The sequence below is a fragment of the Schistocerca cancellata genome, chromosome 6 (assembly GCF_023864275.1).
Source record: "Schistocerca cancellata isolate TAMUIC-IGC-003103 chromosome 6, iqSchCanc2.1, whole genome shotgun sequence".
Taxonomy (NCBI): domain Eukaryota; kingdom Metazoa; phylum Arthropoda; class Insecta; order Orthoptera; family Acrididae; genus Schistocerca; species Schistocerca cancellata.
The window spans coordinates 642,013,713-642,036,868 of record NC_064631.1 but is presented as its reverse complement, the minus strand read 5'-3'; the positions used below and the strand labels follow the sequence as shown (position 1 = coordinate 642,036,868).

Here is a 23,156-nt window from a genome sequence, read left to right as displayed (position 1 = left end):
ATTCTGAGGATCATATAAAGAATTTCAACCATGTACAGCATACAGTTCAGTGCTGACAGCCATCTGAATTGGTCAGTGTGTCAACTGCGATTAAAAATGGGGAAGTTCAGAATTGGGTGAAGTTTATTCAGGCTCTGCACCATCATTGAAGACCATTTACCTTTGGAGTAATGAATTTAAACATGGTCAGACAAGTGCGGAAGATGAAGTGCACTCCAGTCACCAAATTGAGGACACGACAGAGGAAACCATTGACAAAATCAATGATATGGTAATGCAAGATTTCCAAATAAAAACCCATGAGATTGCTGAGACTGTAGGTGTTTCAATTAAATGAGTGCATAACGTCCTGCATGCATTATTGGGTATGGAGAAGCTGTGGGCAAAATGAGTGGTGCCGCAATAGGTGCATCCGGCACATTTCAGCACCGTGTCTGACGATGTTTAATCACAATTTCCAAGACTTTCTGTGTTGATTGGTGACTGCTGATGAAACCTAGATCCACCATTACACATAAGTCAAATCAATGGACAAAGTCTGGTGAAAGTGCACTGAACACTGCAGAGACCATTTTGTTGTCTGGTAAGCTGATGGCCACCGTTTTTTGTGTTTCCCAAGTAATTAACCTCATATATTCTTCGGGAAAAGGCAGAACCATAGCTGGACTCTATAATGCTTCTTTGTTGGATCATTTGAAGGAAGACCAAGGTTGCTATGCAAAAAAGTGCTCTTTTGCCAGGATAGTGCACCATTCCATGCAATGGCAAATGTCCATGAATTTGGCTCTGACTTGGTTCCTCATCCACCATATTCTTCAGACTTAGCCCCTAGTGACTTCTTCCTACTCCCTAACTTAAAACTTTTGGTTGCTGAAAAGAAATTTTCATCAAATGAGAAAGTGACAGTTGCAGTCAACAAGTATTTTACAGGGTTTTACATAACCTATTTTTCCGATGGGATGAAAACGTTGGAGGATCACTGGACTCCTTCACAGGAGACTGTTGAGAATTAAGGTGCATTATTCATCATCATCATCATCATCATCATTTAAGACTGATTATGCCTTTCAGCGTTCAGTCTGGAGCATAACCCTCCTTATAAAATTCCTCCATGATCCCCTATTCAGTGCTAACATTGGTGCCTCTTCTGATGTTAAACCTATTACTTCAAAATCATTCTTAACCAAATCCAGGTACCTTCTGCTTGGTCTGTCCCGACTCCTCCTACCCTCTACTGCTGAACCCATGAGTCTCTTGGGTAACGTTGCTTCTCCCATGCGTGTAACATGACCCCACCACCTAAGCCTGTTCGCCCTGACTGCTACATCTATAGAGTTCATTCCCAGTTTTTCTTTGATTTCCTCATTGTGGACACCCTCCTGCCATTGTTCCCATCTACTAGTACCTGCAATCATCCTAGCTACTTTCATATCCGTAAACTCAACCTTGTTGATAACGTAACCTGAATCCACCCAGCTTTCGCTACCATACAACAAAGTTGGTCGAAATACTGAACTGGTGTACAGATAACTTAGTCTTGGTACTGACTTCCTTCTTTCAGAAGAGAGTAGATCGTAGCTGAGCACTCACTGCATTAGCTGTGCTCTACCTTGCTTCCAGTTCTTTCACTATGTTGCCATCCTGTGAGAATATGCATCCTAAGTACTTGAAACCGTCCACCTGTTCTAACCTGGTTCCTCCTATTTGGCACTCAACCGGTTTATATTTCTTTCCCACTGGCATTACTTTCGTTTTGGAGATGCTAATCTTCATACCATAGTTCTTACATTTCTGATATAGCTCTGAAATATTACTTTGCAAACTTTCAATTGAATCTGCCATCACAACTAAGTCATCCGCATATGCAAGACTGCTTATTTTGTGTTCACATATCTTAATCTCGCCCAGCCAGTCTATTGTTTTCAACATATGATCCATAAATAATATGAACAACAGTGGAGATAGGTTGCAGCCTTGTCTTACCCCTGAAACTACTCTGAACCATGAACTCAATTTACCGTCAACTCTAACTGCTGCCTGACTATCCATGTACAGACCTTTAATTGCTTGCAAAAGTTTGCCTCCTATTCCATAATCTCGTAGAACAGACAATAACTACCTCCTAGGAAACTGGTCATATGCCTTTTCTAGTTCTATAAAGCATAGATACAATTCCCTGTTCCACTCATAACACTTCTCCATTATTTGCCGTAAGCTAAGGATCTGGTCCTGACAACCTCTAAGAGGCCTAAACCCACACTGATTTTCATCCAAGTGGTCCTCAACTAATACTCGCACTTTCCTTTCAACAATACCTGAGAAGATTTTACCCACAATGCTGATTAAAGAGATACCTCTGTAGTTGTTACAATCTTTTCTGTTTCCATGTTTAAAGATTGGTGCGATTACTGCTTTTGTCCAGTCTGATGGAACCTGCCCCGACTCCCAGGCCACTTCAATTATCCTGTGTAGCCATTTAAGACCTGACATTCCACTGTATTTGATGAGTTCTGACTTAATTTCATCCACCCCAGCTGCTTTATTGCACTGCAATCTATTGACCATTTTCTCCACTTCCTCAAATGTGATCCTATTTCCATCATCATTCCTATCCCATTCTACCTCGAAATCTGAAACATTACTGATCGCATTTTCACCTACATTGAGCAACTCTTCAAAATATTCCCCCCATCTGCCCAAGGCATACACAGGTTTCACCAGCAGTTTTCCTGACCTTTCCAAAATACTTGTCATTTCCTTCTTACCTCCCTTTCAAAGACTGCTAATTACACTTCAGAATGGTTTTCCAGCAGCTTGACCTATAGTCTCCAACCTGTTTCCAAAGTCTTCCCAAGATTTCTTCTTGGATGCTGCAATTATCTGTTTGGCTTTGTTTCTTTCTTCAACATAACTTTCTCTGTCTACCTGAGTTCTAGTATGTAGCCATTTTTGATACGTCTTCTTTTTCCTTTTACAGGCTGCCTTGACTGTCATTCCACCAAGCTGTTTGCTTCATCCTACTTTTACACACTACTGTTCCAAGACATTCTTTAGCCACTTCTAGTACTATGTCCCTGTACCTTGTCCATTCCTTTTCCAATGACTGTAATTGAGTACATTCAACTAACCCTTCTGAGATCGCTGTTATGTACTTGTGCCCGATTTCCTTATCCTGAAGTTTTTCAACTATTATCCTCCTACATATGGACCTGACCTCCTGCACTTTCGGCCTCACAATCCCAATTTCACTGCAGATTAAATAATGATCAGTGTCATCAAAGAATCCCCTGAATACACGTGTGTCCCTCACAGCCTTCCTGAATTCCTGATCTGTTATTATATAGTCAATGACAGATCTGGTTCCCCTGCCTTCCCAAGTATACTGGTGAATGTTCTTATGTTTAAAAAAGGTGTTTGTGATTACTAAGCCCATACTGGCACAGAAATCCAAGAGTTGTTTCCCATTCCTGTTGGCCTCCATATCCTCTCAAAATTTACCCATAACCTTTTCATACCCTTCTGTTGGATTTCCAATCCTGGCGTTAAAATCACCCATAAGCAGAACACTGTCCTTGTCATTTACTCTAACAACTACATCACTGAGTGCCTCATAAAAACTATCCATCTTATCTTGATCTGTCCCTTCACAATGCGAATATACTGACACAATCCTAATTTTCTTGCTAGACACTGTCAAATCTATCCACATCAGTCGTACGTTTACATACCTTATTGCAACGATGCTGGGTTCCATTTCTTTCCTGATGTAAAGCCCTACACCCCATTGTGCTATTCCTGCTTTGACTCCTGACAGGTAGACCTTGTATTCTCCCACTTCCTCTTCTTTCTCACCCCTTACCCGAATGTCACTAACAGCTAAAACGTCCAGTCCCATCTTACTTGCAGCCTCTGCCAGCTCTACCTTCTTCCCAGAGTAGTCCCCATTGATATTAATAGCTCCCCATCTCATTACCATTTGTTTGCCAAGTCGTATCTTAGGAGTCCCTGGTTTGTCAGTTAGAGGTGGGACTCCGTCACCTCCAAAGGTCCGAGGCATTTTGCTCTGATTGTTGCCAGCATCATATTTAAAGTACCAGGGAAGCAGGTTGCTAGCCTTACTTGCCCCCAGTCGCATTGGGTTTTACCCCTAACGGCTGAGGGACTAACCGGTGGATTTGGTAGTCTTTGCCGTATGAGCACAAAGGTGACCATGACTCAGAATATGGCCTTATTCCAAAGTAACTGGTATCCTGACTGTCGGGATCACTTACTTGGCCACTCATACGTTGCCCGTGGTTCATGAACTAGGACATGACTACAGGAACCCACACCATGAACCACGTGCATTATTTATGAATCAAATATTTTTTCTTGCTTTTTTAGCAGACTTTATGAACCACTCTCACACTTCTGGTGTTACCATTACAAGAGAAAGTTTACTGTATTGACTGATCGTGCTGCTTTGAATTGGTAACTAGGTTTGAAGGACCCATCCAGTAGAATGATGAGATGTGCATTAAAACTCAGCGAAGTTGAGTACAATGTAATTCTCAAACTGGGGAAGAAACACAGAAATGTGAATGCATTAAGCAAAAGGGTAGCAATGATACCAGTACTAGGTCAAGACCTTGCCGGGTGCACGCAGCATAGAGTGCTGATGGAGAACGTCAGCAATGCCGTACACAGCAGCAGTTCAGCATTTGTGACAGGTTGTTATGTAAGGAGACAAGGTCGGGGCCACCAGTGCTAGGACCAGTGAAGATAAGGAAGAGTTACTTAAAGAGATCCGGGACTGGCAGAGAAGTTCTAGTGGAAGGGAAGAAAAAGTGATGTCACTCAGTACATCAAGAATCGTGTGGTGTGCACAATGTGCAGATTTGAGTTGAAAACAAGTATTGTTTCACAGATTGCTAGACACTACAGAAAATGTTTGGATAATGGGGAAGATCTGTAAGAACTGTTTTACCAAACTCCAGCAATGAATTGTTTTGTGATGATTATAATAGACAATTTCTATCATTATATTGAGATGATACCGCTGTCAAACCATCAGACCATCACAGTTGTGCAAGCACTGGGGAATAGATGGGTGCTGAAATTTGGGGTGCCAGAGACAATAATAATGGCTCAGGGGACGAATTTTATGTCGGACCTGATGAAGGAGTTGTGTGTGTCTAGAGTGAAGAAATTGAGAACTAGTCCACTCTGTCCTCCGTCAAACAGGACGACAGAGCAGGTGCTCAGTTATAACAACTCCCACCATAATGAGTAAGATACGTATTTATCTTTCGAGATGAACGTGCACAACATCACACTTGAGGTGATATATGGTAAAAAGAAAGCAGTCATTATTTGATGTGACTAAGCAGAAAGGGAGCAGGAATAGGAAATCAGTCAGCTTGTGAGAACTGTGAGAGAAGTTTGGAAGAGGGTCAAAAGAGCTAACACCGTGGCACTGGAGAGGCGAGAGGAGGCAGTGAAGCACATGGGAACCATATCTCAGTATACAATGGGATTCTCCCATGGGAAAAACAAAGAAGCGTTTGACACAATACCATGGCCTCTACCAAGTGACTGAAACCACTACATCTGCAAGTGTGAAGCTACAACTATCAATGAGGTTAACGACAGTACATGTCTGACACTTAACGACCCTTCAAGTATGTGTCGTAATCAATCCCGGGAGGAGTATCAATAGAACCAAAGAAGGAGCAGAAGAGTGTGCAATGGGAGGAGGAGGAGGAGAAGAAGAACCATATACCTTATGTACAGCATTCATTAAAGGCAAGAAGGTAGTCAATGAATTTTATTGTTTTACTTTGTTTCTTGAAGTAGTACATTATATGTATGTGTTAGGGTAAGGTTGTAAAATGTAAACTTTCACAGCTATAGTTGTCACAAGTAATAAAATATTCCAGTCTATTATGCCATGGTTGAAGGGATTTCACTTTTAAAACCTGATGTTTCGTGCCCAGTTGCGGAAGACAAGCCAGGGTGCAAACCAGACATTCTAAAAAGCTACGATCCCCCTCAAAAATGTCCTCCACAGAGGAGGACAAAATGTTGTGTTTTAAAGTGAAACCCCTTTGACCAAGGCATAATAGCCCAGAATATTTAATTAATTGTAGCGTAAGGGTTATTTTTAGCTGTTGTGTGAGAAACGCTGACTGGAGACATCAAGGCTTCTGGGGGAAATGGTAATGGTCCTTGTCCTCAGGCTGCCGTCTGGCAAGAGTGAGGAAGGAAGGGAGGATGCTGGCCTTGGTGCTGTGTAGCCCTTTGCCTGGGGCAGAGTAGGGGCACTATGGGATCACACCTCGAAGGAAGAGTTTTGTTTTCCAAGAAGCAAGACGTGGTATTGTATAGTCATACGTGAACGTTAAGTTTGATAGTTAATGTACGGGAACAAGAAAATGGAGTGAAGAGACTGGAAGAGGTATTCTCAGGTTTATGGCTGTTAGCAAGCAGCAGTAAAGTGTTTAATGAGATGCCAGAAGAATATGAGAAGTTATGTGTAGTGTATGGAGGATTGAGGGAACAAATGCGACAAGTAGTAGGGGTGATGCCACTAGAATATTGGAGGAGAAAGATGGGACAGATAAATACTGGAGGAAGGATACTCCAGATGACACTTGGGACAGTGGATGCAGATAACAGAGTGAGCTAAATAGGATAGCAGAAGTCACGAGAGTGTCAGCCAAATGGAATCGAGAGGTTACGGAATGGCATTTCAGACGGATTGCGAGTTTGGAGAGCGGCACACTGAACGACGCACATACACGTGCTTTGCCAGCTAACTGGGGAAGTAAGTAATTGTGCTAGAGCTTCAGCTAGCACTCTAAACCAGGATTTCAAGGCAGTGCAAGCACAAACAAAAGTGTTTGATGCAAGAATAATGCAAGAGTGTGTGGGATGCAAGAGTGGGGTTAATAAATTTGCAGGAAGCCATTCATCATGCACTGGACAGCCAATTGAGTCCTGTCCCGTCACCAGCTGAGCTATATCTGAAGCGATCAAGGGAGGTGTGGAAAGAGCTACCACCAGAACTACAGATAGTAACTGGGCCTAATAGTCACGACCTGCCTTTCTACTATTATTGAGGAACTATGGAGGTGAGAACAGATAGTGCACAACAGTATGTGTCAACGGAAATACCGGTGGCAGACAAATGTGCATGGTTTAGGTGTTACACAGTTCACATCTATCCCGTAAGGTTAGAAACAACGGGGAAGTTTATGCAGGTTATGAGAGTAGTGTGTTATTAATAGCAGAAGATAAGGGTTGTATTGTGGTGGTGACTGAAAAAGAACTACAGCAGTGTAAAAGCGGGGCGGTTGCCATATGCCCCCTGCTCATGGGATTCAAATTGGAGGAAACGCGTAAGCCATTTGATTGTTCATGGATGAGGCAGAGAGTCAGCTGTGCCAAAAGAGGGTGATGGAACCAAATCCATACTTCCTCTGAGTGGGTATACATTGGCTATACTTGGTGTATGACAATGTAACTTTTATTTACTTGAGATGGAGAGTCATTCAGCAACTTGATCTGTGGGTAATCCAGGTCCCAGTGGACTGGATGCCTCGAGTGTGAGATAGGCAATATTTTGTAAAAGATGAATTTGTTAGACCTGTGGAAGATTACAAGCATGGAGAAAACCATGTAATGAGCAAAGAGGTGCAGTGTGCACTTATACAGCAAGCAATGAATATGCTGAAGGAATTACAAGGAATGTATAGCAATTAATATAACTATCCTAGTATAACCTCAGTAGTGTGTCACTTGTTTTGTAATTCGATGATTGAAGCAGTTCACGATTGAGAAACAGTCCTGAGCAAGACCTGAGGGGTTGAATCTTCCCAAAGGAAGGCAGTAATGTAGTACTGCTACCTAGTCTTGGAAAAAATTTCTAAGCAGCTGCCATGGAACTTCACATTAGCTATAGCAGGCTGGCAAACACTGTGTGTTGACATGTAGGTTACAGCAACAGGTGTACAAAAGTATTGCGAGATGGGCTATCTGTGCTCTATGGAAACTGCACCATGCAGCAGAAATAGTCAGAGAGGGCAGGACGGTGTCACCATACCAGAACCAGAACTATGTTACGAGTTACATGATCAGGAACCGGGCAATAGTGCAACAAATGCACCTTGGAGGAGTATAAATAACTGTCGATTTTGAGACAGGCATTCAGAGCCCAGCAGTACTACCACAATGCCAAGGATGCAGTAAGTGATGGGATGGCACCAGCTGCAGCAATGGTTTCAAGATTGGGACAGAGCAGGAGTCTCTCACACTGAGAAGTCCCTGGAGACTTCGTGCCAGTGGACCTTCTGTCTTTACCAGTTGCTGACATACCCCCATTAGCAGGCAGCAAATCACAGTCCACACACGGCAGTCTCCCTCTTCACCGTGGAAGATGTGAGCCACGGTTGGGCATGGGCATTCAACATCAGAGGGGTGATGCAGCGAGAAGGAGTGTGCCCCTGATGTCAGTGCCTTGGCTGATTGGTGGGCAGCTTGTTTCCCGAGTCTGATGTCACCACCTCTGGGTGTCGATGCAAGTACCGTTCATAAGGGGCAGAGGCCAGCCACTCGTTGATGGTGTAGAAATGTTGTGATTAAAACAATAATGTGGCCACATCAGCTTACCACTCAACCCCACCCTCGGCATAACAGCACCTACAATAGAGATGAGTCCATTCAACAGAAGTAACAAAATACAAGTCCACCTAGAAAAATATTTAGTTACAGCAAGGAATTGGTTCAGAACTTGAAAACATTGCATATCCTCATTCTTATGCTGTACAATTTCATCCAACCAGTACAAAATTGAATTTAAATCTTAGTATTATTTCAAATACAGAATTTAAAAATGAAGACATTGATCCAGCACAGATATATGAAAGCTGCTACTTACCATGAGTGGACAGGAACAATATTTAATGACCCATCATCAGAGAAATCTATATAATCAGAACACTAGCCTAATTTTTACAAGAAATATCCATGCTTAATTAGGGAATGACAACCCTCTGGCATTTGCTTCGTTTGATTAAGAGTTGTTTTTTTGCCATACACATTTCGCTTCTTTTATTTATGAAGCACCACCATTGGCAATTTCCAATGTTGCTAGTCCATGTGCGCAGTCCTGAAAATGTGTTCATTTGGTCCTCATACTCCAGCTGGGCAGTTTCCAGTGCTTTTTCACCAATGTTTATTACACCACATCACCTCCACTTTTCATTGTGTGATCAACATGTGTGACACTCATGTTAATCACACAGTGTAAATTGCAAACGATATGTTGTAATAAACGGGTGAAAAAAACACTAGAAATTGGTCAGCTGTAATATTGGGACCAAATGAACACATCTGGACCACACACACTGAAGATGCTGCATAAATAAAAGAAGTGCAATGTATATGGCAAAAATAAAAAATGCTGCTTTTCGTTTAGTTGGAAAGATGGAACTTACCTCTGTGAATTTTGAAGCATCTAAGGAACAATAGAAAACAGGAAAAATGAGAAGAAAAGTATAGTTTATATGCATTTTGAAAATGCTTTATCATATGCCTCTATCTAGTGGTAACCCTCTCTCTTCCCACCCCCCACCCTGTCATTCTGTATTTAGGCATACCTCATTTACAGATGCTGCTGTTTCAGTTTATATGCCTTCAATTTACAATAAGAAAATATAATACAAAACAACAAAATCATTTTTATTTTGTACATCAGTATTAAATAAGTCAATAATCATAATTACACTGCAGCAATATATTTACAATTTGCAAAAGTACAAAGGTAAATTAATATCATCAATTCAGTAGAGGTATTTCTGTGCACTAACTTTTAGTGCCACGTTTACTGGAACAGTTATTGGACCCATTGTGACTAAAGCAAATACTTCACAAATTATTAATTTCAAATTGTTTCAATGTTAGGGTTTGGATAATGTTTTCCCCTTCTAATAGTAATGTAAGGTAAAAACTAATACTGTACACACTACTAACAAGCAAAATTTTTGATAACAATCAATCAGTTTCACACATCCAATAATGTAATTGCATAGTTGTATAATGAGTAATCTTGACAGAGTACTATATCTTTCCATTTCACAGTTTGTTCCTTGCATATAATATCTTAGGCTCCACTGACATATGTTATACGTGAAATATCCATTGTAGGGTACTAGTGTTACTTACCATAACAAAGAAAGTTGTTACAATAATGACATTTAGGTACCATTCTTGAAAACAACTGACTACATCACTCACAGTAGCTTAGGCCTGTTACCAATACATTGTTTTCAGCAACTTTAATCAATCACGAATTGAAACTAACAAAAAGCACCACGCTTTGCAACAAAATGGTTGTCTGCAATAAATATTTTAGATTTCAAGATGGAAATCATTCTTTTATTTCTCAGCTGTAAAATTAGATTCATTTTGTAAGAAACCTCAAGCACTGATGGTAACCTCAAGTGCAGTTAAATTTATTTTATCAAGGGGCCTGAAAACATGATTCTGCTTATTTACATGAATGCTGATAATTGATCCAAAATGTATTAAAAGTATGGGTCCATTGTTCTCAAATTAAGATTGAAATAATCATTTAAAATATTATTATCACTGTGCCTGATGATAGAATGAAAAGTTGTATACATCAATTTAGATCTAAAAAGTAAAGGTAGTGAAAAGAAGTTGTATTTATTCGAAAATTAGAGAAACATGCATGATAGTGGCCTAAGGAGATTAGAAAATACGTTTTTAGACTTATTGATCAGCAGAAGACCAAGACGAGGAAAGCAAAGGATGTGCAACTACAGGGGCTAAAATGATATTGAGTCTATTTTTACAATACTTGACTTTACAGTTTACCTTTCTGGAATGTCTTAACAGTAAGGAACAAGTTCTTTGGCTCTCCCGGTCACAAATTGTCTCTATCCCTTTATCTCTTGTTATTCAATGTTAAAAAAACTGAGAATTCTTAAGCTTTTTTGTTAATGTTAGCAATTCTGCATAGTATACCGTATCAACTATGATAACTGTGATTTAGCTTCAATTTTTTTTCACTATTCTCTAAGTTATGCTATTTTCATTGGCAGTAACATCAATGTTCTCAAATGCAAAATACATATACTCTATTATTGACACGTTCAACACTGTTCCAGTCATGAAAATTTAGGGAAATTAGGGAGGATGACATTCTGCTCTACACACCTCATTCTGAACACAACTCATTTAGGGCACAGCCTAGGTCAATTATTATTCAGTTGTAACGTTAGTTTTTTGCTAATACAGTAATACACATTCAACAGATTTTTTTTTCAAAATAGAGGTCTGTTTTAACAAAACGATCAAAACATTAATAAAACAGAAATGAAAATCATGACTGACATGGATGTCAGTCGTATTCTTTAGATTTTAGATTGGACTTTGACATACATTTCAGTGTGATACTTATAGAATTATGTGGATGTCAGTTTCCCTATGAATGGTCACGCTGCGTAAGTTAAACTTCTGAACATTTATGGTTAAAAGAAGTCTGAGTCTCGAATTAAAAACATATTATGGAAAAAAATTATATCCATTTAAATGTTTCAAGCACTGGTAGTGAAATAGATAAAAGACCATTACAGATTAAATTCAAATGTCAAACTCTCAGGTACAAAAATTCTTTCTTCAGAAATATATGAGGAAATAAATCTTACTGACATCTCAAGAAGAATGCGGGCAAGAATGATAGGAACCAAAGCAAACACAGTGAGACTGAAGAAAAGATGGAATCTAAATGAAAAACTAAGTGATGCAATTTCCCTGTCAGCTTGAAACACAAGCTCAAGGTACAGTCCTCATACTTGGCTGTTCTTGTTGGCCAAATTTTATTTGACATAACTACTGAACGTGAAATGTTTGTAAATCATATGTTTGTAAAAAAGGTGAAGTAGACAACTGAGAATTAGTGGAACAATTTGTTGCAAGCATACATACAGTTAGTAACTTCTACTTGTAACAAGTGAAATTGGAAAAAAATAAATAAAAAAAGTAATTATTACTCTAACTTTCAGTTCGATTCCATTTGCAACATATCTTTATGAATTACAAAGTTATCTTCTGACAGTATGCATGACCAAAATTGACTGAATACATCTGAATTGTCATCCATCTTATTATACAGTAAAAATATACTTAAAAACAAAGATGATGTGACTTACCAAATGAAAGTGCTGGCAGGTCGACAGACACACAAACGAACACAAACATACACACAAAATTCAAGCTTTCGCAACAAACTGTTGCCTCATCAGGAAAGAGGGAAGGAGAGGGAAAGACGAAAGGATGTGGGTTTTAAGGGAGAGGGTAAGGAGTCATTCCAGTCCCGGGAGCGGAAAGACTTACCTTAGGGGGAAAAAAGGACGGGTATACACTCGCACACACACACATATCAATCCACACATATACAGACACAAGCAAATATGTCTGCTTGTGTCTGTATATGTGTGGATTGATATGTGTGTGTGTGCGCGAGTGTATACCCGTCCTTTTTTCCCCCCTAAGGTAAGTCTTTCCGCTCCCGGGACTGGAATGACTCCTTACCCTCTCCCTTAAAACCCACATCCTTTCGTCTTTCCCTCTCCTTCCCTCTTTCCTGATGAGGCAACAGTTTGTTGCGAAAGCTTGAATTTTGTGTTTATGTTTGTGTTCGTTTGTGTGTCTGTCGACCTGCCAGCACTTTCATTTGGTAAGTCACATCATCTTTGTTTTTAAGTATATTTTTCCTTCGTGGAATGTTTCCTTCTATTATAACCATCTTATTATACAGTAAAATATGCAGGGACGGGGAAGGAGTAAATACTTGTAATTAGACATAAAATCTCAATAAGTAAGGAGGTATCATTAATAGCACTCTGTGGTTTCCACAGATATGTGCTGGATTTTTCTTTTGACAATGAAAACTGTATTACCAGACTAGATAAATTTTTAACTGGGAGTTGATACTGTTATTTGTGTCTGGAGCTGTCACCCATCAGTAGTAAAATGGATTTCCCAGCAGGCTCAAATAGAAAATTATGAAAACTAGCTTTTGAATGCCCACTGGACAGATGAAGTACACATTTAATTTAATTTAACTGAAATGTAATTGGTCACAGCTGAAATGTAGGATATTACTGACTCAAATTATGTGAAAAATTTAACTAGCATGTTACTTCTTTCTGTTTTATTTAAAGCATTATTCCACGTCATAAGCAGTTGTATGAAAACCATTCTGTGATACCATCAATACTTTTTTAATTATTGATATTCACTTTTATTGTTATTTTTGGACTACCCAGTTTCATAGTACTTCACCTCAACCAGCAGGAACAGTCACAACCCAAATACCAGTACAATAAGTTAAACTACATGCATGAAATTTCACTGATTACATTCACAATTCCATGGTTCACTTTCAGTTTTCCAGTGAGCAGAATATGGTGAGGGAAAGAAACTGGTCTTCATTCATCAAAACTTTCATACTATATTAACTGCAAATTAAACTAAGAGACTGGCATTGTCTTCATATAGAAAATATCCAACAAAACTATTGAAATTGTGCTTGGAAATATTTCCTACAAGTTACAATAGTAATTCATGGTGGGATTTTTCGCTTCAGGGTTAATGTTAATATACTTCTCAGAAAGCCACGTAAACTGGATACTTCATGCTTATGGCCTATTGTTGTGATACATATGCATATACATTCCTCAGTGATCAGAGTGACGATTCGAGGTTCTCTCTATGTACGCAAGTCCCAGAACGGGAACTAGTACCCAACATTTAAGCAAATATTTTATGTTTTATTGAAACATAATCAAAATGAATTAACCTTATTATAAAATGTATTTAAGTTTATATGTTCTTCCTTCACATTGGCAAACTTGCCAACAAAGGATGTTTTGTACTTCCATGTTGTAACATACAACATCATTATGATTACATTTTTACACAGATGTAAAATATTAACAAAATAAATATGAATATCAAAAGCAACTGTCCTGATATTACATAAAAGTGACACGAAAATCATGAGATCTTAAAGTTATCCACTATAATCTAAGTTCACAGAGAAAGGGAGGAAGAAGAAAATGACTTAAAAAGAACACACAAAATGCTAATGGTATCTGCCATTTTAATTGTAAAGCTGTTTGTCTGGGAGTGTAACCATTTTCTTACTGAGAGAAATTACGTTTACGCCTAAAGACGATGGCAAGTATCGAGCGCAGTCGTCGCCATCGACTGTGTTTATTCAGTTTAGTAGTTGTATGACGTCTGTCACGTTCTTTGAGTCGAATCTCACGCACTAAAGTATGGAACGCATCATCAACAAAATGTCGTAAAGCTGCCGATGTCTCGTAGAATGGACACCCGAATTGGGCTGCCAAGGCACGGCCTTCTTCTGGTGAGACCTTAAACAGTGTGAATTTATTTTAATGATACCACTTCAGCAAATAACACTAGGTTAGAGAAAATGCTTTTTAAATTATGCATTAGAAGTTATTTATTGTTACTGTGTCAGTTTCCATGGAAAATTTCTATGATGGATAGAGTGAATACAATACAATGCAATGCATGTTTGATGGAAAAGCACTGAGCTCATCATAAAGAAATTACGCTGGTTAAAAGTAAGATGATAGTATTTAGCTATATTTATCCAAAAGTAGCAATTTCGAAAGATAGCAATACAGGAACTTTGTGATTGCTAATGCAGGTATCAGAAAATTGTGACACAGGGATGGTTGTGTTGGAACCGTGGCAATTGCTCATACGAGATACTGCATAACATACAGAAAAATATAATCATCTATCATATAGCGGAGATGCTGAGTCGCAGGTAGGCACAACAAGACGACTGTCTCAATAAGCATTCAGCCAAGAAAGCCACTGTCAAAAATAGATGACACCACACACACACATGACCACAGTCTGTGGCAGCTGAAGCCACACTACGAGCAGCAGCAGCAGTGCATGATGGGAGACACAACTGGGTGGGAGTAAAGAGGAGGCTGGGGCAGGGAGGGTGACCGTGAAGGGCTGCTGGGGAGTGTGCAGAGATGAGGTGGAGACAGAGTAGGGCAGCTATGCACAATTGGGTGGTCAGACGGAGGGTGAGCTTGAAGTGGGAGGGGGCAGGGGAGGTCGTGGAGAAGGAGAGAAGTAAAAAGTGTGTTGGAATAGAGGGCTGTGTAGTGCTGGAATGGCAACAGGGAAGAGGCTGGATGGGTGAGGACAATGGCTAATGAACATTGAGGCCAGGAGGGTTATGGGAACATAGGATATATTGCAGGGACAGTTCCCACCTGCACAATTCAGAGAAGCTGATGTTGGTGGTAAGGATCTGTATGGCACAGGTTGTGAAGCAGTCAATGACATGAAGAATGTTGTGTTGGGCAGCACACTTAGCAACAGGGTGGTCTAGTTGTTTCTTGGCCACTGTTTGTCTGTGACCATTCATGCCTACAGACAGCTTGTTGGTTGCCATGCCCACATAATATGCAGAACAGTAGTTGCAGCTTACCTTGTAGATCACATTACTGGTTTCACAGGTAGACCTGCCTTTGATGGGATAGGTGATGTTAGTGACTAGACTGGAGTAGGTGGTGGTGGGAGGATGTATGGGACAGGTCTTGCATCTAGGTCTATTACAGGGTATGAGCCATGAGGTAAGAGCTATTGTGTAGGTTCAGTGGATGGCAAAATACCATTGTGGGAGGGGTGGGAAGGATAGTGGGCAGGACATTTCTCATTTCAGGGTATGGCAAAAGGTAGTCGAAACCCTTGCAGAGAATGTAATTCAGTTGCTCCAGTCCTAGGTATGCACTTACAAGCTTTCAACTACCTCTTATTGTGCTGTGAAATGAGAAATGTTCTGCCCACTATTCATCCCACTCCTCCCACAGTGGTGTTCTGCCATCCACCAAACCTACACAATATGCTTGTCCACCCCTACACAACCCCTGCCCCCAACCCCTTACCTCATGGCTCATACCCTGTAATAGACCTAGATGCAGGACCTGTCCCATACATCCTCTCACCACCACCTACTCCAGTCCAGTCACTAACATCACCTATCCCATCAAAGGCAGGTCTACCTGTGAAACCAGTCATGGTCCAAAAGCTAAGCTGCAACCACTGTGCTGCATTCTATATGGGCATGAAAACCAACAAGCTGTCTGTCCACATGAATGGCCACTGACAAACAGTGGCCAAGAACCAACTGGGCCACCCCGTTGCTGAGCACGCTGCCCAACATGTCATTCTTCATTTCAGTGACTGCTCCACAGCCTGTGCCATATTGATCCTTCCCACAACACCAGCTTCTCTGAATTGTGCAGGTGGGAACTCTCCCTGCAATACTCCTGTGTTTCTGTAATCTTCCTGACCTCAACCTTCGTTAGTAATTGTCTTTACCCATCCAGCCCCTTCCCTGTTCCTATTCCAGCACTACACAGCCTTCTATTCCACCAATACACTTTTTACTTCTCTACTGCTCCACCACCTCCTCCACCCCACCTCTTCCCCATCATCTAACCACCCACGTGCACATAGCTGCCCTGTTCTCCCTCCACCTCATTGCTGCATGCTTCCCAGCAGCACTTCACTGTCCCCCTTCCTGCCCCAGCCTCCTCTTTACCCCATCCAGATGTCTGTCCCATCATGCACTGCTGCTGCTGCTCACGGTGTGGCTTCAGCTGCCACAGACTGTGTGTGTGTGTGTGTGTGTGTGTGTGTGTGTGTGTGTGTGTGTGTGTGTGTGTGTGTGTGGTCTATTTTTGACAAAGACCTTGTTGGCCAAAAGCTTATTGTGACGGTCTCTATGTTGTGTCAGTCTGCGATTCAGCATCTCAGCTATATGGTGAGTAGCAACTACCCTTTTCATAATATTTTTACTTTCCTGGATTTTCCATTATTTAATCAGTTGTCATTCATTCGTTCGTTCATTCAGTCATTCATTCATGCATACATCATGTTTCAGTAATATTATCATGAAGAGATGTAGAAAGATTCTAGTTGTGCATAAGACATAGGATCAAACCACTGCAGGCTACATCCATAAAGCATACCTACAGCAAATTAACACTAGTGCTACTCTACTCACATGGATAATTAAGGGAAGTACTTTCAGATTACCTCTTCTCTCTCTCTTACTGTACACTGAAACCTTACTGTAATGAAAGAAAATTTAACTACAAAATTGGCCACTAGTGACCTTAAAATGAACTGTCTTTACATGTAGTGTGAAACTAACATTTTAGGTCTATCTTGAATCCGTGGAAAGAAGAATAGGGAAGTAGAAACATAAAGAAACTTCCAGAATGAGATTTTCACTCTGCAGCGGAGAGCTTGTGTACAGTTTGGAAGGTAGGAGACGAGGTACTGGCAGAAGTAAAGCTGTGAGGACGGGGCGTGAGTCGTGCTTGGGTAGCTCAGTGGTAGAGCACTTGTCCGTGAAAGGCAAAGGTCTCGAGTTCGAGTCTCAGTCCGGCACACAGTTTTAATCTTCCAGGAAGTTTCATAAAGAAACTTATCTACAAAGTGAGCTAGCATCCAATCACACTGAACATGCAGATATGAAGAAGGTGACTAGTACAGTTTCAAAAGTTTTACACCTCACCTCAGGACTTGAGAAATGTTCATAATCAGTTTTTTCATAAATTTTCCCATAATTTTTGGTGCCTGAATGACATAGCACAGTATGTCAGTAACAGTTCCTTCGAACCTTTTCGCAAATTTTTTTTGTGAAGTGCCTCTGTATTCTCGAAGTGGACTAACTACCACTGATACCACAATTTAAGCTGAAAAGAACGCTATACATATCCCTCTCCCTCTCCCTCTCGCGTCTGTTTTCTCAATTGATCTGCGTTCAGTTTTTCAAGGCCTAACCACTGTGCCAACTTATAACTAAATCTGAGGGGGGTGCGATGGGGAGGTTCCCTTGTAAGTTTCTCTTCTTGGAGTGGTCAGTGTTGACCACTGTCTTATCACCATGCTTGTTTAAAGTAGAAAAGAATTTATCCTAACAAATAAAATGTATTCGGGATCTCACAACGGTACCTCTACGTTACTGCTGAGTAGTTAAGTCTTCCTAAACAGCCTCCCATATGAGCAGACGAGTTGCCTCTTTATGTGTGGTCACATATACTTTAGGTCCTTTAACTATGCATGGCTCCGTTTGAAAAGAGTAGCTCGATGCAGTTATAGGATCGAGCTGTGCACATCTGCTTTCATGCTCATAGCTAATTCGCTGCCAATAATAAGCTGTAGCTGTGATCCTGCAGTCAAATAGTCTACGTATTGGCTAGAATTGCCAATTAATAAAGTACACACAAATAAAAAATAAAAGTGTTGTACCTTGAACACAACACAACAAAGAAAGTTACTACAACTTTATTAGCCTGTGGCATCAAACCAATCACAAAAATGCACACTGAACACAATAAAATAAGGCAAGTGTATGCAATTAGTAATAACATGAGGCTCTGACTGAGATGACATGCTGATACTGGGGCATAAGGTCGGAAGTACTAGGAGTGCGAGCAGTGTTGCAGTCCACCTTCTCGTGTCAATTCATATGGTAGGACAGATGATGCAGGCTTGAGCTCTGCTTCCACATCAGGCCCAGGGCATGGGGGTTGTGATGGTGCCCCTGCAGTTGGCAGCTGAACTGGAGAAGACAGCTCCGATGTAGATGGCGGCTGCCCTGGTCTGGTAGCAGTATTGGAGAAGCTGCGCCACGTCCGTCCTCTGTTGACGGGGAACCCCTCATATTTCTTGGCAGGGACCCAGCCACATCGAGCAATCTGTCAAGTGACGCAGACCGGTATGGTGGTGATGGTATATTGGCCAGGGTCATCCAGTCGTCCATGTGCAAGCTCAACTTGTCGTAATGACGTGCACAGAGGCCCTCCTCTGTACGGACGTCGCAGAGACAGCGGCTGTAGCCTTGAGTGATGATGCTGACAATCTGTTTTGGCTGATGACCAAACCCACATGTCAGGACAGCCACCCCTGGGCCAGAAACAGGATGATGGCTTCATGGGTTGGCATTCCTGGCCGAACCATAGGAGATGCAGGAGCATTTGGGGCTGAAACCCCTGAAGCAGTTCGGTGGGGCTGGTATCGTTGAATGGTGTAAACCAATAGTAAGACAGAAATTAATCTGAAGGAATGTCAGACGGGGACAGAGTCAGGTACTTTTCATTTGCATTTTGAATGGTTTAACTAATCTTTCGGCCTCACCGTTGAACTCCGAGTGGAAGGATGAGGCGAAAATGTGGCAAATACTGTGGGCACTGAAGGAAGAAGCAAACTCTTGCAAGACAAACCGAGGGCCGTTATCAGAGACCTACGTTGCTGGAAGTCCTTCGATGGAAAAAAATTTTGACAGTGCTGCCATCATGGCAGAGGCTGAAGTTGACGGGTAACAAACAACATACGGGAATCGAGAGAATGCTTCCATTACTATTAGCTAGTACACATTAAGGAAAGGGCCAGTGAAATCTATGAGGAAACTGTCCCAGGCCTGTGAAGGCTTTGGCCACAGAGATAATGTTGCCCGCAGGGCAGCTTGCTGCGATGAGCATTGACAACATGCCGTAACCAAACAAGTGACGTCGCTGTCCAAACTGGGCCAAAAAGCATGACGGTGGACTAATGACGTGGTGCAGGATACCACCCAGTGATCAGCTTGCAGCAACTGCAAGATCTCTGAACAGATAACATAGGGAATCACTGTGCAAGGAGCCGAATAGGCCATATCAAGACGTAGAAGAACATTGACGGCAGAGAAACAATGCCAAAACCTAGTAGTTGCAGAGGGGGTCAGATGCCCACGATGGAGGCACCTTGGGCCAGCCATATTGTATGCAATGTATCACTTTCCATAAAATCACATCAGTAGCACTAGCCTGCACAACCTGAGTGCTAGCCATTAGAAAACTAGTGTGATGAGTGCATTCATCAATGTGGAAACAGAGTAACTCCTCCTGATCTGAAACTGGGACCGGACTGACTGAAAGACAGGGAACCGTGTCAGCATTTGCACTTTTAGCTGTGGGGTGAAAGTGAATCTCACAGCTGTACTGAGAGAGGAACAGTGACCAATGTTGAAGGCTGTGTGCTGCTTTGTCTGGCAATGACACTGAGGGGTCAAACAACAAAACTAATGCCTTGTGACCCATTATGAGATGGAATTTTACACCCTACAGAAAAACCATGAAACTTCTTTAAGGCATAAACAATTGCAAGGGCTCCTTTCTCTATTTGTGAATATCTGCTCTGAGGATAAATTACGAATCTTTGAGGTGCATGCCATATGCCGCTCAGAGCCATCACGATTATTATGAGCTAACACTGCCCCCAGTTCATGTTGAGACGCATCTGTTGCCAACACTAAATGTTGACCCAGTTGGATTGTTGACCCATTTGGTAGGTTATGAGGCAAGGTGCAGATTCTAACATAGACTTCAGTTTTGAAAACATTGTTTCATGTGCCTGCAACCAGTGGAAAGATGCCCCTTCATGCAGCAAGGCACGTAATGTAACGGCTGTGCAACCGATGCCACGCCCGACAAAAACAGATGATAATAATAAGCAATCTTTTTAAAAAAACCACACACACACACACACACACACACACACACACACACGCACACACACACACACACACACACACACACACACACACACACACAGAGGTCCTCGACTGATGTAGGATGGGTTAGAGCCACAATGGCAGAGGTGTTCTGACAAAGAGGTCTGATATCAGCACTACAGACCTCGAACCCAAGATACACAACAGAAGACTGAAAGAAGTGGCACACTTCCAAACTGCATTTTAACCTGGTAGTCTGTAACACTGAAAAGAGCGCACGTACGTTGTTGAGATGTTCAGAAGTGTAGCAGGCGGACACCACAATATCATCAAGATTGTTGACACAGTCAGGCACAGATCTCGTGAACCATTTGGAAACCATTGAAAAATCACAAGTGTTCTGTCCATGCCAAATGGTAAGTATTGATGCAAACCAAAAGGTGTGTTAACAACTGACAACAATTGAAAGCCAGCATCAATGGGAAGCTGCAAATATGCATCAGAGAGATCGATCTCAGAAAAATACTAACCACCAGTGAACCTAGCAAAATTGTTTGTCAGGGCGTGACATGGGATACATGTCAATAATAGACCAAGCATTGACAGAAACTCTGAAATTGCCACAAAGGTGTAACCATCCCAACGGCTTCCTGACAATGACTAAGGGGTAGCCCATTCACCAGATGCAATTAGCTGGACAATCTTGCAGGCTGTGAAGCCATCGAGCTCGGTCTCAACTTGGTCACGTAGCGCCACCGGCACCGGGCGAGCCCGAAAAAAATGTGGTCCGGCTGAAGGTTTCACAGTGAAGTGGGTTTCAAAATTATTGGCACAACCAAAACCCGCAGAAAACAGGACAGCATATTCAGAGCATAAAGTGTCGAGTTGTGTATAAGGCACTTGATCAGATACGAGATTAAATTCATCGGAAATAGTACCACAGATTTATATGTGACTGGGGCCGAGTAACTGCATAATATTGGAATGCTTTGCTTATAGTAGGTGACTAATGTATGTGACGGTGGTGCTAAAGGGAGAGAACCCAACTCCGTGAACGTTTGCAAGGCAAATAATGACAACAGTACCAGTGTTGGCTCTCATGTTCAAAACCTTCTGATAAACCTCAACATCAATAAAAAGCTTATTGGGTGCAATGGAGATTGCTGGTATACAGTTGACATCTGTGTCAGCATCTTCAACAGGCTGATGGAATTTTCCACTGCAAACAGGAGCAATATGGCCCGTTTTGTCACACTGTCTGCAAACAGCCCACCACTTAGGACAATCTGGTCTATTATGAGTGACATAACATGACGGACAAAAGGGAAGCACAGAGCACATGGGTAGTCATTTGCTACCAGGCTTGCCATGCTGCTGCTGCTGCTGTGGCCACGACTCCCACAGTGAAGTGGGCCAGCTGCTGTAACGTTCTGCTCATGAGTGGACCACTGCCACCATATTGTCCCCTTGTGAACCATCTGACAAACAGTGGGGGAAGTGGGTCAAACATCTGCAACCTCACACCACGATTCAATTCGAGTACTCAAAGCCCTCAAAATCTGAAACGACTGTGCTACAATGGAGAGCGAAGGGTTTTCACATCAAAGGGCCCGCTCACGAACATCATGATTGGCGGCTGATTGCGTGACTGTGTCACAAACTGTTTGGTGGGCACATGACTCCTTATGTATGTCAGTGACAATGACAGCTTAAACCATGAAAGTCAGCTGCCTGAGTCTTATAGGAATGTTCTGGTTTCTCACAACACTGATAGAACTCGAGTGGCAATGACATGCGTCTGTTTACAGTAGTATCTTGCAAGGAGGTTACACGTGTTATTGAAAGAGAGTGAAGACAAACACCGCAGGGGGGCCAGATGGCAAAGGAGTTGATACATGCGTGGTGATAACTGAGATGAAAAGAAAGCACGGCAGAAGATAAAATTAGTCAATCCAAATGCAAGAAAATGCTGCCGCAATCAGTTTTTGTAGCTTTTCATTCTTTGACAGACTTCTTGTAAGATGAAAATGGTGTGGGTAAATGACTGGTGTAGTGCCTGGCAAAACAGGAGGGGCAAGGGGCGATGCAGCACTCGACGCAGATTGAGATGGACCCGAACTGGCCAAAACACAGGCAAGTATTTGCAATACCTCGATTCGATTGGGTTGCTCTGTGGCAATTGCCTCTCGCTGCTGACTGAGATGCTGAAATTCCGCAGTAAGAACTCCTTGCCAGTCGACTGGCCAGCGTAAAAACTCATCAGTAGCACCGTCTGACATCGTAGACACAGCAGAGGACCGACAGGAGACTGAAAACTGTGCAGAGAACAATCCCACACTCCTTATCACTTGTGTTTTAACTTGGACACAACACACCCAAGAATGTTAGTACCAATTTATTAGACTGTGGCCTGTATGTCATTCACCATAATATACACTGAACACAATAATGCAATAACTGAGTGTGTGTGTGTATTGCAGCAGGTTCTAAATAGGCATTCGCCTGTGGCACGCTCTTTCAGAAG

The 23,156-nt window shown here is 41.7% G+C and overlaps 1 protein-coding gene across 1 annotated transcript in view; it reads right to left on the bottom strand.

The window, feature by feature from the left end:
• Window positions 1-12,764: 12,764 nt before the first annotated feature.
• LOC126088503 (GTP-binding protein Rit2) overlaps window positions 12,765-23,156 on the bottom strand; it is a 98,867-nt gene continuing 88,475 nt past the window's right edge. Inside the window, exon 5 of the mRNA XM_049906646.1 lies at window positions 12,765-14,447. Within this exon, the coding sequence (XP_049762603.1) occupies window positions 14,211-14,447 (237 nt within the window). The 3' untranslated portion in view covers window positions 12,765-14,210. The remainder of the gene's footprint in view (window positions 14,448-23,156) is intronic.